The following is a 15,057-nucleotide window of genomic DNA, read 5'->3' as shown; positions in this document are numbered from 1 at the left end:
TACTGCTGATAACCTTGGGGAAATAACAGAGCATAACAAAATAAATAAGTACATTTTACATTTAGATAATGAAGTTCTCTAAGAAAACGTACAGAAAGCCAGAGCTAGGAACACGTTATAGCCTAAAATAGATTTTGTAGTGAATGGCCTATTTTCTATTCTTCTTCTAGAGAAAAAACTCACAACAGTTGCCCCTCCTCTTACCAAACACCCACAGGCAGTCTGGCGCTCACACCTTGTCAGTGCTGACAGCTATTCTCTAAGGGTTATATACAGGGTTAGGCAGCTCAAACACTGGAACCTTTTCTATGTGGCTGTACTGTGTAGCCCGGGTGCCGGTGCAGTGTCTGATGTGCTGAAGTGTCTGGTAGTTGCCAAAATGACATTTAAAAATAGCCGAGTCTTTGAAAGATAAACTTCCAGTCATGTATGTCTGAGCTCCTTTTCACACGCTGCTGTGGCTGTCTGAGTTTCTGGGAAGAATGCGGTTTCTTTTCGCCTTCCACTTCACGTTTCTGTTTCTGTCACTATCGTATAGCGAAGCCTATAGTCCGCGTGGGCAGTTGTGAAGAGCACCGTTCATAGGGAGACAAACATCTTTAGACATCGACGGAAAACCATAACCAACACTTTTAGCAGAGGAGCAGACGGGTTCCCGACTGTGTAAAGGTACAACTTTTTTTTACAGCACTAATCTGTGATATTCTATTTCTTTCCTAATTTCACCATAACGTGTGTGTAGCCTACCGGTTAATACATTCAGTGTGGAGACAATGGATGTATTGACAAAGCAGAGGCAAGTGTTTCTATGTTTTAAAGGTCTAATAGTGAACCTCAGATTTGGCCTGCTTCACATTGTGCTAAATTAGGCTACAACCCGTTACAAACCAGTTCTTACATTTGTGTTGTTGATAGTTATCAAGTCAAGGTAACATATTCATTTCTTTGTCAGATTGACCGATACAGTAGACAAAAATAAATTGCTCTGAAGTATGTGACAGTTGATTTTGGCTAAATTTCTTCAGAATTGTATCTGTTCTTACTTTTAGTAGGCGTAATTGTAATGGTATTACTTATTACTATTATGAAATGCAGAATCAAAGGATGAGGTGCTGCTAGTATTTTCAACAATGCTTGGATGATGGTTTTGGTGCAGTTTAATGTTTGCCCACTTCCTTGACAGGTTGGCAAAATAATACAGTTCAGAATAAGCTATATGGAATTGTTTTAAGAAGGTCATACCAATGATCATTTAGCTATTTGAATTAGAATTTTAAGTATAAAAAAAATATGTTAAAAATTATTTGATGAAAAATAAAATGTGGCCTTACTGCCATTAGCCCATACAAATGCATTGAGTAACAGATTCACTACATGGAACAACAGATAGTCCCCCCCAAAAATCTAAAGGAAGTTTGTTCTGAAGTGTCTCTCCTATATCTGAGAGATATAGTTAATTTGGAAAGTATACAGACCCCTTGACTTTTTCCACATTTTGTTACGTTACAGCCTTATTCTAAAATTGGTTAATACGCACCTCTCTTATTCAGAGGGGTTGGGTTAAATGCGGGAAGACACATTTCAGTTGAAGGCATTCAGTTGTACAACGGACTAGGTCTCCCCCTTTCCCCTTATACATTATACATTACCAGTCAAATGTTTGGACACACCTACTAATTCAAGGGTTTTTCTTTAATTTACTATTTTCTACATTGTAGAATAATTGTGAAGACATCAAAACTATGAAATAACACATGTGGAATCATGTAGTAAACAAAAAAGTGTTAAACAAATCAAAATATATTTTAGATTCTTCAAGGTAGCCACCCTTTGCCTTGATGACAGCTTTGCACACTCTTGCAATTCTCTCAACCAGCTTCACCTGGAATACTTTTCCAACAGTCTTGAAGGAGTTCCCACATATACTGAGCACTTGTTGCCTGCTTTTCCTTCCCTTTCTGGTCCAACTCATCCCAAACCATCTCAATTGGGTTGAGCTTGGTTGCTTGTGGAGGCCAGGTCATCTGATGCAGCACACCATCACTCTCCTTCTTGGTCAAATAGCCATTACACAGCCTGGAGGTGTTGGGTCATTGTCCTGTAGAAAAACAATTGATAGTCCCACTAAGCACAAACCAGATGGGATGGTGTATCGCTGCAGAATGCTATGGTACCATGCTGTTTAAGTGTGGCTTGAATTCTATATAAATCACAGACAGTGTCACCAGCAAAGCACCATCACACCTCCTCCTCCATGCTTCACGGTGGGAACTACACATGTGGAGATTATCCGTTCACCTACTCTGTGTCTCACAAAGACACGGTGGTTGAAACCAAAAATCGAAAATTTGGATGCACATTGCAAAATTCTAATGCACATTGCATGTGTTTCTTGGCCCAAGCAAGTCTCTTCTTCTTGTTGCTGTCCTTTAGTAGTGGTTTCTTTGCAGCAATTTGACCATGACGGCCTGATTCACGCAGTCTCTTCTGAACAGTTGATGTTGCTTGAACTCTGTGAAGCATTTATTTGGGCTGCAATCTGAGGTGCAGTTAACTCTAATTAACTTAGACTTTGCAGCAGAGGTAACTCTGTGTCTTCCTTTCATGTGGCGATCCTCAAGCCGCCAGTTTCATCATAGTGCTTAATGGTTTTTGCGACTGCACTTGAAGAAACGTTCAAAGTTCTTGACATTTTCCGGATTGACTGACCTTCATGTCTTAAAGTAATGATGGACTGTTCTCTTTGGTTATTTGAGCTGTTCTTGCCATAATATGGACTTGGTATTTTACCAAATAGGGCTATCTTCTGTGTACCACCCCTTCCTTGTCACAATTGGCTCAAACGCATTAAAAAGGAAAGAAATTCCACAAATTAACTTTTAACAAGGCACACCTGTGCATTGAAATGGATTTCAGGTGACTACCTCATGAAGCTGGTTGAGAGAATGCCAAGAGTGTGCAAAGCTGTCATCAAGGCAAAGGGTGGCTACTTTGTAGAATCTCAAATGTAACATATATTTTGATTTGTTTAACACTTTTTTGGTTACTACATGATTCCATATGTGTTATTTCATATTTGTGATGTCTTCACTATTATTCTACAATGTAGAAAATAGTAAACAATTTAGAAAATAATACCCCATAATGACAAAGCAAAAACAGGTTTTATTAATTTTTGCAAATTTATTAAAAATAAAAACAGGAAATATTACGTTTACATAAGTATTCAGACCGCTTACTCAGTACTTGTTGCATGTCTGTCTGACTCTCACTTGCTTTGACTGCTTTGCCACTCCAAGCTATACTACTCTGAAGTGGTGTACAGATGCGTTCAGTGACAGACAGGGTGAATCACTGATGTTGAAGACATCAAAATACTGCAGCTTAAAGACATTTTGAACCAGAGTTCATTGGATAGGGCAAGTTTCAATTGAAGCCACAGTGTCACAAATGCAGCATCTTTGAAACTAACGGGCGAAAAGAGTGGGGAAGTGTGAAAAATTGCGTGTGCGAATTTACCCGTCTCATCAGAATGATCAACATGGAAATTTGAGTTTCTTACACAATGGTATGTCTAATTCTTGTCACCAAGCTCATGCATTATGTGGCTAGCTACTATACAACATGCTTTGGCCTTGAGCATTTATAACTGTATGAACTGTCAACACGCACACACAAACACGCACACACAAAGTTGAGAAGTGAAAAGGGACATTCTTTCACTGCGTTGAAGCCCTCGGCTTGAACAATGGAGAGGGGGTGGGAGCAGAGACTGGGTGGAGGTCGGGTTCGCCCTTCTCAAACAGACGAGAACTGAGCACCTTGTGTGCACTTGTTGATTATGTGAAGTCTGATTATGCGGTGGGGGGGGGGGGGGGGGCGGGGGGGGGACTGTGCATTTCTTATAAGTATAGTCCAACAAATTCCTAACTGGAATTACACAATGCACTACTTGAAAAGTACAAAACCGTAGTATAGCTTCTCAGTAGTATGATCTGTTTGCCAAGAGGGCCACGCTCAGAGAGGAAGAATGAGTGGTTGGAAATGGAGAAGAGTAGTATTGCAGACTTGTGTGACCGGACCCCATTGTGTTAGATTATGTGTGAGATATGTTCTGAGCATAGGACAAATATTGTGTAGGGAGGCAAGATAGGTAAAGACTTGGTTATAAACTCCACTCAGAGGAGAAAAGTGTGTGGAAATGGAGAAGTTCCTCAACACCTGAAACGGGGAAGTCGGGGAAGATACGCCTTATTAAAAATACACTTTTGTTGTGACTCTCTCACCACATAGGGGAAATACAGAGACCACAATCAAGACATATAGAACACGTCATTCACTGTTCTGTTTGTGACATCTCTCATATGATATCATCATATGATGCTGTTTTTTACAGGAGGCCAATTGTGGGATCGATTGATGTCTCACTCGTGTTGGTGCTCACGCTCATGCCATAAGAAATACATTTTGGCGTCCCTGAGAACATCCGTAGGAAACCTTTCTGTGTCAACATTTAGCTCAGTGCTTGTTGGTGTGTAGCATTTGCGGGTGACAGGTTTCTGATGTATGTTGTACAGCTAGCAAAGTTGATCAAAAATAGCTAGCATCGTTAACGTTAGCTAGCCAAAATTCCGTCCAGCCCCCTCAATCTTAGTCCTCTTTACACTACACTACTTTGACGACGCAAACTAGTCCCAGGAAATATACTTTTGTATATTTAGACATATCTCTAGACATATCTCTAGACAGATCTAGATTCAAATCTGTCTTCAAGAGATGTCTTCCACACTGAGGTCCTGTGGGAGACATCTACACCACATACCCCCCTCTGAGTCATACAGCATAAAGATAATGTCTCTGCAAGTATTACCTTAACTTAATACCAGTAGACAGCATTTTTGTATGTTAGCCAATTTGTAAAGTAAAGGCTTTAAAAATATCCACACAAATATTTGTAAATAATATAATTGCATTAATCATCAAGTGTGCAACACTATGCACAATATGGTTTAGATGAGAAGCTCCTGTATAGTTTGAATTGGTTTTCCTTATTTTGTTTGTCTATACACTATGGTATTTACGGTATGCTAATAGCTGCACTCACACAGGAAGCGGTAACCACATATGAGGCTGGTGTGAACAGAAAAGTTGTAATCTGATGTTGAAAAGAGATAGATCTACCAATGTAGCAGAATTCACCCTTAACTAGCTTCCATGTGTAGTTACCGACTGGAAATACACACTTTTTAGCATAAAATAAAATATGGGTGAAGTATTAAACATTGTTACATTTTACCCAAGTTATCTGTTCTTGCAATTTGTAGTCTATGACATTTCAGATTTACATATAATAATTTTTCACAAAGTAGTTTGGATGTAGTGAACTACTTTTCCCAAGTAACTTTAAATAAGTAAACTATCATTTTCTTCAGGGTAGCTTTAGTGTAGCTTCATTTCTTCCAGTGGGACATTTCTATACACTCTGTGAAAAAAGGGTGCTCTCTAGGGTTCTTTGGCTCTCCCCATAGGAGAACCCTTTAAAGAACCCTTTTTGGTTGCAGGTAGAACCCTTCTGGATTCCATGTAGAACCTTTTATACAGAGTGTTCTACATGGAACCCAAAAGGGTTCTACCTGGAACCAAAAATAGTTATCCTTTAGGGACAGCTGAAGAACCCTTTTGAACCCCTTTTTTTTAAGAAGCTTCACTAACACTTAAAATTGTACACAGGTAGGTCACATGTCTGCCACTACAGCTCAGTTGGAATTGAAATGAAAGACTGTGGCGTGTGTCTGTGGGAAGATGCTTCGATCACCACGGCAGCAGCCACATGGGTTGTACACGTCTTCTGCAGAATAGCTAATGTGATATATTTTCGTTCTCAGACAGAGAATTAGTGTGAATACAGTGAATTAGCATTGCATTCATTGGTAAGTCTGCATCTGTGAGCCCTCAGAACACACACACTTGTCATCGAAGACAGTGAAAACAAGACACACTGAATGGTGTCTACGGGACTGATGGAAGTAAAACAGTGTTCTCATTGATAAGAACTCAAGAAAGGACACCGAATGTATTTTTAGGACTGAACAAATGTTTCAGGAAATAGTTAATTATAAAAAATAAATAAGAATAAGTGTATCTAAGAAGAGGAATGGTGTCTAGGAGATGTGTTGTTTCGAGAAGACAGGATAAATAATGAGATAATTGCCCCTGGAAGGAATGGTACAGATATGTGTTTGAAAGAGTGGCTGCAGTCACCCTTGGACAGATCTATCCTGCTTTTCACGGAGAGAAGTGTCTGGAACACTAATTAAAGTTGAGTTGTACTCATGTTTTACAACTGTGTTGTTCTTCTTGCTATTTATAGAGGTCAAAGGTGAAACCATACAGTAACAATGGGGCCCAACCAGGGATTTGGAGGGACCCTGTGGATGATCTTTCTCTTTACCCTTTTTGCATCAGGTAAGAGAACATTTTATTTGCAATGGTCTACAAATAATGCTAAATACTGTATAAATTGAGAGGGATTCTGTTTCTTTAAAATTCCAAAAGTAAAACATAAATAATTCTCAAAAACTGTCCAAACAGGATCAGGGGAAAACGACAGGAACTTCAAAATGTGTGGAACCTGGCGCCATGGCAATGGGAAATTAACTCTGGCTCACGATTTTAAAAGGGGCTGTGGCCACATCACCATCTCAGCCAATGAGAGCTCCCTGTCCATTCATGGTCAGATAACGGCCCAATGTCAGAACTCTTCTGTCATCGAGCTGGGCCCGAGCCCAGAGGCAAGAGAGAGACCCTTCTGTATGTACTGGGAGCCACTTCTGGACCACCTCTGGGTAGAGGTGAATGGAAAGAACCACACTCTGTGCTGGTCGTCTGGTCTACAGGGGAACTGCTGCACTGACCTGTCCCAAGGCAAAAAATACGGGATTTCGATGTACGGGATACTCAACGCGACACAACAGGATGATATCATAAGTTACAAAATACACCCAGCCTATGGGTTTTTTGGCGGAATGATCAACTGCAGTAAGCAAGCCGTTGAGTTATCTTGTCAGTTATATTGTGTGATGAGGAAATCAACTTTAATAAGTTATTGTTAATCTAACTACACTTTGGGTGTGTTGTACAGTCTTGACAATATAAATACTAGACTGCTTCTGAATGGATCCTTTGCCTTTCAGAAAACGAGTTTTGTGAAGAGGCGAGTAAGGGATCCGGTGATAAAGTGAACATGTAAGTTGTACCTCTTTGTTTTGAATTACACCCCTCCATGTCATCTCTCAAACTCATTTATCCTCTGTGTCTATGCATATCCTCTTGAGTTGACTAACCAGCATGACAAGATGTTGTTGTAAAACATGTTTAGGGCAGTAGTGAAGTATGACGCCATCTATTATGAGTGAGCCGCAGAGCTTAGGCCACAAACCCAAAAAAATTGAGCTCAGTGTGAATAATGGGTGGGGTCTGGTTTGTACACAAAACTTCCATCTATTGTACAGCAGTTTCTATATCACCATCACATGCCCAAAAATAAAGCCTATATGTAATGCATAGAAACAACCTGTATGAGATAGATTGGGTTAAAAAATACTGTGTCTGTATTGGTCTGTAGGATAGAGGAGACAGTGATGAGGTCCAAGGTGCTGGGGAACGTGGTGCTGCCCTGTGCCATGAGCACTGTGGTGGAGATGAAGGAAGGCTTTCAGGGCTACAACATCACTCTGCCTGTAAGACCGCACACACGCACGCACACACACACACACACACACACACACAGTTATAGGATTTGTATAAATAACTTGTGTGTTGGTGTTGTGCAGGCGCCTCGAGGAGTTCCTCCTCAAATGATTCCATCAGTTCACCTGCCTTCTTGTCTGAAACCTCCAGAAAAGAAAAAGGTCAAGGTTGTCTGCACCTACTTCAAAAACAGTACCTTTTTCCAGGTAAGAGCCAATGGGGTTTTCCACTTGGCTGCTACCCTAGTCTATGTAAGCTGTACATGACAGTTTACACTAAAGCACCAAAACAGTCGTAGTCCGAGACTGGGTTTAATCGTTGTCCATAGACTATGAAGTGTAGTTGTGATTCTGGTTGTTGTGTGTTCACAGTGGCGTTCTAAGGCAAACCACAATGGCGTCAGGATTCTAGAAGATGTGGTGGGAATCACCGTGGAGAACGAGATCATCACCAACCTTACAGAGCCAATCAGGATTGGTTTCCATCATTCTGTCATACCAGTAAGTGTGTGTGTGTGTGCCTGGCTGCATGTGTGTGTCTTAGTTAGACTTGAAGTGCCGCCGTTTTTCCCCTCCTTGATGTATTTTGCTGTCTCAAACTCTCCGAGCACAAACCCCTTTCAGAAGCGAAAGGAAACAAAAGTGGAAGATTTGTAGAAAAAAAATGTCTCTTATCTCAGAATGAGTCACTCTAGCAATTGTACTGTAGCAAGTAGCTTTTTATTCAATACTGTACATCACAGGGGTGTTGCCACTGAGTACAGTAGATTTGTATTCTTAAACAGTTGTACAGTTAGAGTAAAGTTAACTTTCTGTTGTATGGTTGTAGTGTTTAGTGTTTCTGGACTTTATCTCAGCATGGCCCTTAGTGTTATCACTTTTAGATATTTTGAATGATACTGGTACCTCAGTTCAATTGAACATGTTTTATTCAGGTCATTGTACACTTGGTCCTTTCTGTTCAGTATGTGAGTCGGTCAACAGTAACACTTGTAAAATATGATTGCAGCTCGTCTTGCATGCCAGACAGATATACAGTATTTGGTATGTGTTGTTGTTCAGTATCCAGGTCACCATCTAGTGGTGAATTAAATATGTTAGTCCCTACTTGCCTCTCACCTCCCTTTTGTGACTTTTCTTTTTCAGACAAGTCACTCAAGAAAATGTGTTTCTTGGGACACAAAGAAAGGTTTGTAAAGAAACATGTTTAATATTTGTTGCAATAATAGCGTACTTATTTGTATTATTCTTTTTTGTATTGAATATAGAGGATGTTTATTAATTATTAGAAACCAGTTCTTTCGAGCCCTGAATGCTGATTGGCTGAAAGCCGTGGTAAATGAGAAATTATAAACCAGGTAGTTTGACTCCTGGATGCTGATTGGCTGAAAGCCGTGGTATATCAGGCAATATACCACAGGTATGATGCGAAATTACTTGTTTACTGTTCTAATTATGTTGGTAACCAGTTTATAATAGCAATAAGGTACCTCTGGGGTTTGTGGTGTATGGTCAATATAGCATGGCTAAGGACTGTATCCAGGCACTTCTCGTTGCGTCGTGCCCTAAGCTGTGGTAGATTGGCTATATACCACACCACCTCGGGCCTTAATTCTTAATTATGCAGGGTTAGCATTTCCAGGTCTTGCTAAGGCTATTGGTATTGGTTTAATTGTTGCAGATCCAGCAGAGGTCACATGGAAAAAGGAAGGTTGTGAGACCATACAGAAAGGTGCAGAGGACACAGAATGCCACTGTAATCATCTCACATACTTTGCCATCCTAGTGGTGAGCTATAACCTCTATCATGGAATATTTCCATGGGCAATCATTTGAATAAATCAATAATAACTAATCTCAAGTAGATTTGTAATAGTAGGCCTAAAATTGGTTTTGTCTTCTACTCACCTCAGCAATTGGAACCACGACCAGTGCGCCATCTGAAGGCTCTAACGGTCATTACATCAATGGGCTGTGCCGCTTCTACGTTGAGCTGTGTTGTCATCATGATCTTCCTTAACAAACAGAGGTACTTCTCCTCACGCGCAAGGGTCTGTCTCCCTGCAGCCCGTCCTACCCATAATATCTCCTACCAGGCCTCAACATGTGACAATACTTCCTAATCATGTTGTGCAAGTATCTCAGATGTCATCATGGGAAATTCCTAAATGTCTTAAAAAAAACAAGATATGAGTGATATTCGTTTCATAACAGTTACCCACTCTCTCTTTGTCTATTTATTTCTCTCCCTCCATCCCCCCTTCCCTCCCTCCAACCCTCCCTCTCACTCCCTAACTTTCTCTCCTCTTTTTGCACTGTGGCAGGAGAAGGATGAACCCATCCACTGCGGTCCATCGAGGTCTGGCCATAGCACTGTTCCTTCTTAGCTTCCTCTTCTTCCTGACAGGGATTGTGGCCAACGTGGGAGGGAACAAGGCATGCTGTGTTTTTGGGGCGGCTCTCCACTATGCTCTGCTCAGTTCCTTCTCCTGGATGTCTATTGAAGGGTTACACACCTTTTGGTTGGTCTATGTAGTGTTCAGCCCCTCCCCCAGTCTTTACGTCTGGCACCTGGTTGGCTTTGGTGAGTGGAAACATACGCAAATAATTGGTTTATATTCCACTGCTCATTGTTGGTAGATGAATACAATTGACTTGAGTACAACTTTAAGCCATTGACTGTTACTGTTCTATCATTTTCATCCTCTGTCCAGGTGTCCCAGCTGTTCCGGTCATTGTACTGCTTGCCATTGGAAAAGTCTATGGTGTGATAGAGGTTGTGTCCATTGATGATGTCGACAACTCCTACTTGATGTGAGTGCACTTTGGATCTACTGCACCTGAAAGATGAACAGTAGTTCAAGTTTGGACATTTGACTGAGGTGCTGAGTAAGTCAGCCCAGTGATTCATACTTTTTCACCATGGTCTTCTAGGTGCTGGATGGATGTCTCTCCAGACTCTGTGGGCCTACTAGCCCATTACTTCATCAACCTGACCTTCCTGGCTGTAGTGGTCCTCTCTGGTCTGATCATGCTCTTCCTGGTCCAGAGAAAAATCCAGAACCGAGACGAGTGGAGAAAGAACAAGGTGGCGTTCATCAGTATCTGGGGTCTCAGCTGCCTTTTTGGGACCTCATGGGGCCTGGAATTCCTGGACTTTGGACAGCTCTCTGAGTTCATCCTCTTCCTTTTCTGCATCCTCAACTCCCTACAGGGTAGGTCCACCTCTGTTGAGTCTAACAAAAGGTCCATATGGTCACATGACCAGAGGAGGCTGTCAGAGCCAACCGTCCATTGTGTTGCTTTGAAACAATGCCCTGTAAAAGTGTTCTGTTTCAGCAGCGTATCAGGAGAAAACCTCCCTGCAACCAGTCTGCTAGAAGTTCACCATAAAGCTGTACTTTATGGTGTGACCATTTTAAGATACCTATATGGATTTGTTTCCATGTCATTTGTTCCGCAACTGTTGAAATAAGTGACATTCAATATGGGTTTAGCTGTTACAGATCGCTTAGAATGATGTTGGTTATAGGCTGTTTTGATATCAGAATCTGGAATCTAATTCTGGAGCATAGATTCTAGCTTCTTTAAGGTGTTATTGGCCCATCACAGAACTAATCTGAAACATTCTGTGGTCTGTCCCATAGGTTTCTTCCTGATGCTTCGATTCTACATTCTTGATCGGATGCAGAAACAATCGGGGTCTAGTTTGGATGGTAGCAGTAGCACAGCATCTTCCACCAGGCAACACATGCTACAGGAGTAGAGCTGAGCTGGGGTACATGGGATACCAAATTTTTGTAGGGTAAAAGGAGGAGCAATGTACCAAACACTGTCACTCAGAACATTCCAACTCTGGGGTTGAGATTCAGAATATTGTACTGCACAAGCCATTTCCATACACATATCTGAGTGACTGTAAAAAAACTACTGTCAAAATGAAAGCTTAAAGCTAAAATCTGCATAAGGTGAAACAGCGCCACTGGTCGCCCCAGGCGCATTTGTTATTTTTTTTATTTTTTTTAACAGGGCAGAGATGCATCCTGCATCGTGGTAAAATAATATAGTACTCTGCTGATCTATCGCATGTGCGATGATGTCAGAGGCAAAAAAAAACAAAACGGGTGTTCGTTGTTTGAAGTAACGTCCTTGTTGTTGTAATATTGCAAACGGACGTTGCAGTTTCATCGCTATGGAGTCCAGCTTTAAGCCCCAGGGCGACCCTTAAAATGGTTGTTTTATTCTGTGTACGTTTATTATCTCATAGATATCAGTCATTCCAAACTTGAGCCTCATCGTTTTTGTTTACCCATTACCCATCATGTTGTCAAATCCCACATGTAACAAACTTTCATACATAGTTTTAAAGAGAATGGCAGCCCATACATCAGTCATACAGATGTTAGAAGAAGTTAGATGAAACTGAAATGTGCTGTATGGGAGACATTCCAATTCAGATGGTGGATAAATCGGTAGGTGATTTGTAATTTACAACGTCTCTAAAACTATGTACTGTTTCAGTGATTTTTTTCCCCATCTACTTTACCTAGAAAGGGACTCATAGAAGTGGCGCTCTGTAGAATGTCTGCTGAGTGTCTTTCAGATGATGGCCTATGACATTTGGTTGAAGTTGGCAACTTGCTCTATTCTGTGACCGACACACTGTACATTCAGATCATAGTTACTGGACTGTTTTTTTGCACTTTATTTTTTCACTCGTACAGATATTTATTTTTTTGAAAACATGACTGGTTGTGTCGCTCACATCATTGTGTGTATATATTTTGCAACTTTTGAAAACGTATTGTAGTATTGTATTTGTATATTAGTATGAATGTAAATGTGTATTGCTTCAATTAAAGTTTACTGTACAAGAAAAGAACACCAGGCCCTTACTTTGAATGTGTAACTACAAAAATATATAATAATTGATGTCTATATAATCCATAAGTTAAATATCTGCACTGTATACAACTACAATGACAGACTGACCAGTTGAATCCAGGTGAAAGCTATGATCCCTTATTGATGTCACCTGTTAAATCCACTTCAATCAGTGCAGATGAAGCGGGGGAGACACGTTAAAAGAATCATTTTTAAGCCTTGAGACATGGATTGTGAACGGGCAAGACAAACGATTGAAGTGCCTTTGAACAGAGTATGGTAGTAGGTGCCAGGCGCACCGGTTTGAGTGTGTCGAGTAATGCTACGCTGCTGGGTTTTTCACGCTCAACAGTTTCCTGCGTGTATCAATAATGGTCCACCACCCAAAGAACATCCAGCCGACTTGACACAACTGTGGGAAGCGAAGCATTGGAGTCGACACGGGCCAGGATTCCTCTGGAACACTTTTGACACCTTGTAGTCCATGCCTGACATATTGAGGCTGTTCTGAGGGCAAAAGAGGGTGCAACTCAATATTAGGAAGGGGTTCCTAACACTGAGTGTACAAATGTATGTTGATGCTGTAGTTTTGGTTTACAGTAAATTGCAGAGGTTCAAAGGGAAAACACTGAGTGTATCATGATTGCTTAATTGAAGGATGATTACAGTGACAGTGTGGAAACTTGCACAACAGGGTTTTTACGTGGCCACACACTGGGTTACTTCAGAGTGACAGGGAGCAGGGTAAATGCACTCATTCTCCCTCAGAATGAGGAAGTAAGCCATCAAACTGATACTTATGCTTCTTTTAGGCTGTCAATGAGATGTCCATTCCTAAGTAGAGGATTGACTATATTTAGCCTACATTAGAATTTACTGTTACCAGACTTAGATACAGCAAACCGATTGTGTCCACACTATATCCCTGTGCTTTTAATGCACAAAGGTAAGTGTGAGTAAAACATAGTGTTTAATAAGACACCGTCCTCTTTTCATACCCACAAATATTTCAACCTACCCATTGTAAATAGCGTAACACCCTAACCACATCTTAAAGTAAATGGAAACAAGAATAAAGAGACACATCACTTCCTTTGTGTCTGAGTCATCAAGGCCAGTCATAAACTCATCTTGACACAATTATGATCCAAGTCAGATAGATTCAAATCGATGATGTGTATGATGAGCCCAGAGATGACCACGTCCATGTGCATTGTGACTATAGCGTGCCATTTCCTAAACTCTCTCACCTGGCTGAAGACAGTCAGACACCGACTTGTAAAAAAAATTGTAAAAGTGAATGTCTACACATTGGCTGAAACATATCCACTCCCAGGAAGCTCATTACAGTAATGTCGGTATTTTATCTGCCTTTGAGTATTTTAGACTTTACCACTTCGCTGTTCTCCAGACCAGAGCTGTTTTCGAATAACTATACTAACATACTGTATACTACACACTAAAAGGATCATAACATTTTAACAATGGCCGCAGTGCGTGTGCAAAGTCTCAGACTGATCCAGTGAAGAATTACATTACTGCACAATATTTTGTTTTAAGTCTGCCAGGAGCTTGCTCAAAATGTGCCAAATTGGTCAATTGATACATTCAGGTACATAACTATAGAGAACATACAAAAAAATGTCGTTTACACTCCTAGGAATGTCATACATGATGAATCATTAGTTTATTCACCAACTTTCACACATCTAGATGGCCCGGGGACGGGGTGGCTGTGGAACCAGAGACAGCAGTTGGGTCAAACTGTAGACACCAGGTCCTACATTTGAACATAAAAATTGATTTTGTCAAACGAAACTATGCTACATTTTATCTCTGGAACCCTCAGGATGACAAATCAGAGCAAGACTACTGAATGTAAGTACATTATTTACCTTCTGAGGTGAAAGTATCAAACCAGTTGCAGTGATAAAAGTTGTTGTTGTGCACTCTCCTCAAACAATAGCATGGTATTGTTTCACTGTAATAGCTGTTATTTGGACACTGCAGTTAGATTAATGTGAATTTAAGCTTTGTGCCCATATAAGACATGTTTGTGTCCCGGAAAGTTGGCTGTTGTATACAAAGTCATTCTAGTCACATTAGTGCACGTTAGCAACAACTGTCCCGGTTTAGGGACACAGATTCCGTAGAAGTTTTTAATGAATATATACTACATACTCAATTTACGTCACAAATAGTAGGGTTAGTATGAGTATTCGAACCCAGCTCAGGAGAATGGCTAAAACGAATGGGGGCAAGAAATGTGAATTGTTTTGCTCTCAAGAAAAGGGCACCATTGAAAGTAATGATTACTGGGGTAGCAGTAAATGTAAAAGTTGACCAACTAGAGGGGAAGATACCCAGTGTTTGTGATGCTCGTCGTGTGGTACATCGCAGACAGCGTGGTGTGAGTGGTGAAACA

General features: G+C 40.8%; 1 protein-coding gene across 1 annotated transcript; it reads left to right on the top strand.

The window, feature by feature from the left end:
- The first annotated feature begins 235 nt into the window (after window positions 1-235).
- On the top strand, window positions 236-12,630 carry LOC110526240 (adhesion G-protein coupled receptor G5). Its single transcript, XM_021607038.2, has 14 exons — window positions 236-669; window positions 6,371-6,465; window positions 6,592-7,038; window positions 7,194-7,245; window positions 7,625-7,739; window positions 7,833-7,955; window positions 8,121-8,249; window positions 8,895-8,937; window positions 9,430-9,536; window positions 9,662-9,777; window positions 10,073-10,332; window positions 10,463-10,562; window positions 10,683-10,963; window positions 11,396-12,630. Exons 2-14 carry the CDS (start codon window positions 6,399-6,401, stop codon window positions 11,512-11,514), a joined length of 1,959 nt encoding a protein of 652 aa, XP_021462713.2. The 5' UTR covers window positions 236-669; window positions 6,371-6,398; the 3' UTR covers window positions 11,515-12,630.
- Window positions 12,631-15,057: the final 2,427 nt, after the last annotated feature.

The sequence above is a fragment of the Oncorhynchus mykiss genome, chromosome 6 (genome assembly GCF_013265735.2).
Source record: "Oncorhynchus mykiss isolate Arlee chromosome 6, USDA_OmykA_1.1, whole genome shotgun sequence".
In the NCBI taxonomy this organism is placed as follows: domain Eukaryota; kingdom Metazoa; phylum Chordata; class Actinopteri; order Salmoniformes; family Salmonidae; genus Oncorhynchus; species Oncorhynchus mykiss.
The sequence above is the reverse complement of the archived record's forward strand: the minus strand, read 5'-3'. Positions and strand labels throughout refer to the sequence as shown.

What these genes read in the sequence shown, in the direction of transcription:
- LOC110526240 (XM_021607038.2), top strand. Translation starts at nt 6,399, where the DNA reads ATGGGGCCCAACCAGGGATTTGGAGGGACCCTGTGGATGATCTTTCTC. An exon ending in GCTACAACATCACTCTGCCT is followed by an intron (nt 7,740 to 7,832) that starts GTAAGACCGCAC and finishes GGTGTTGTGCAG; the next exon opens with GCGCCTCGAGGAGTTCCTCC. An exon ending in GTCGACAACTCCTACTTGAT is followed by an intron (nt 10,563 to 10,682) that starts GTGAGTGCACTT and finishes ATGGTCTTCTAG; the next exon opens with GTGCTGGATGGATGTCTCTC.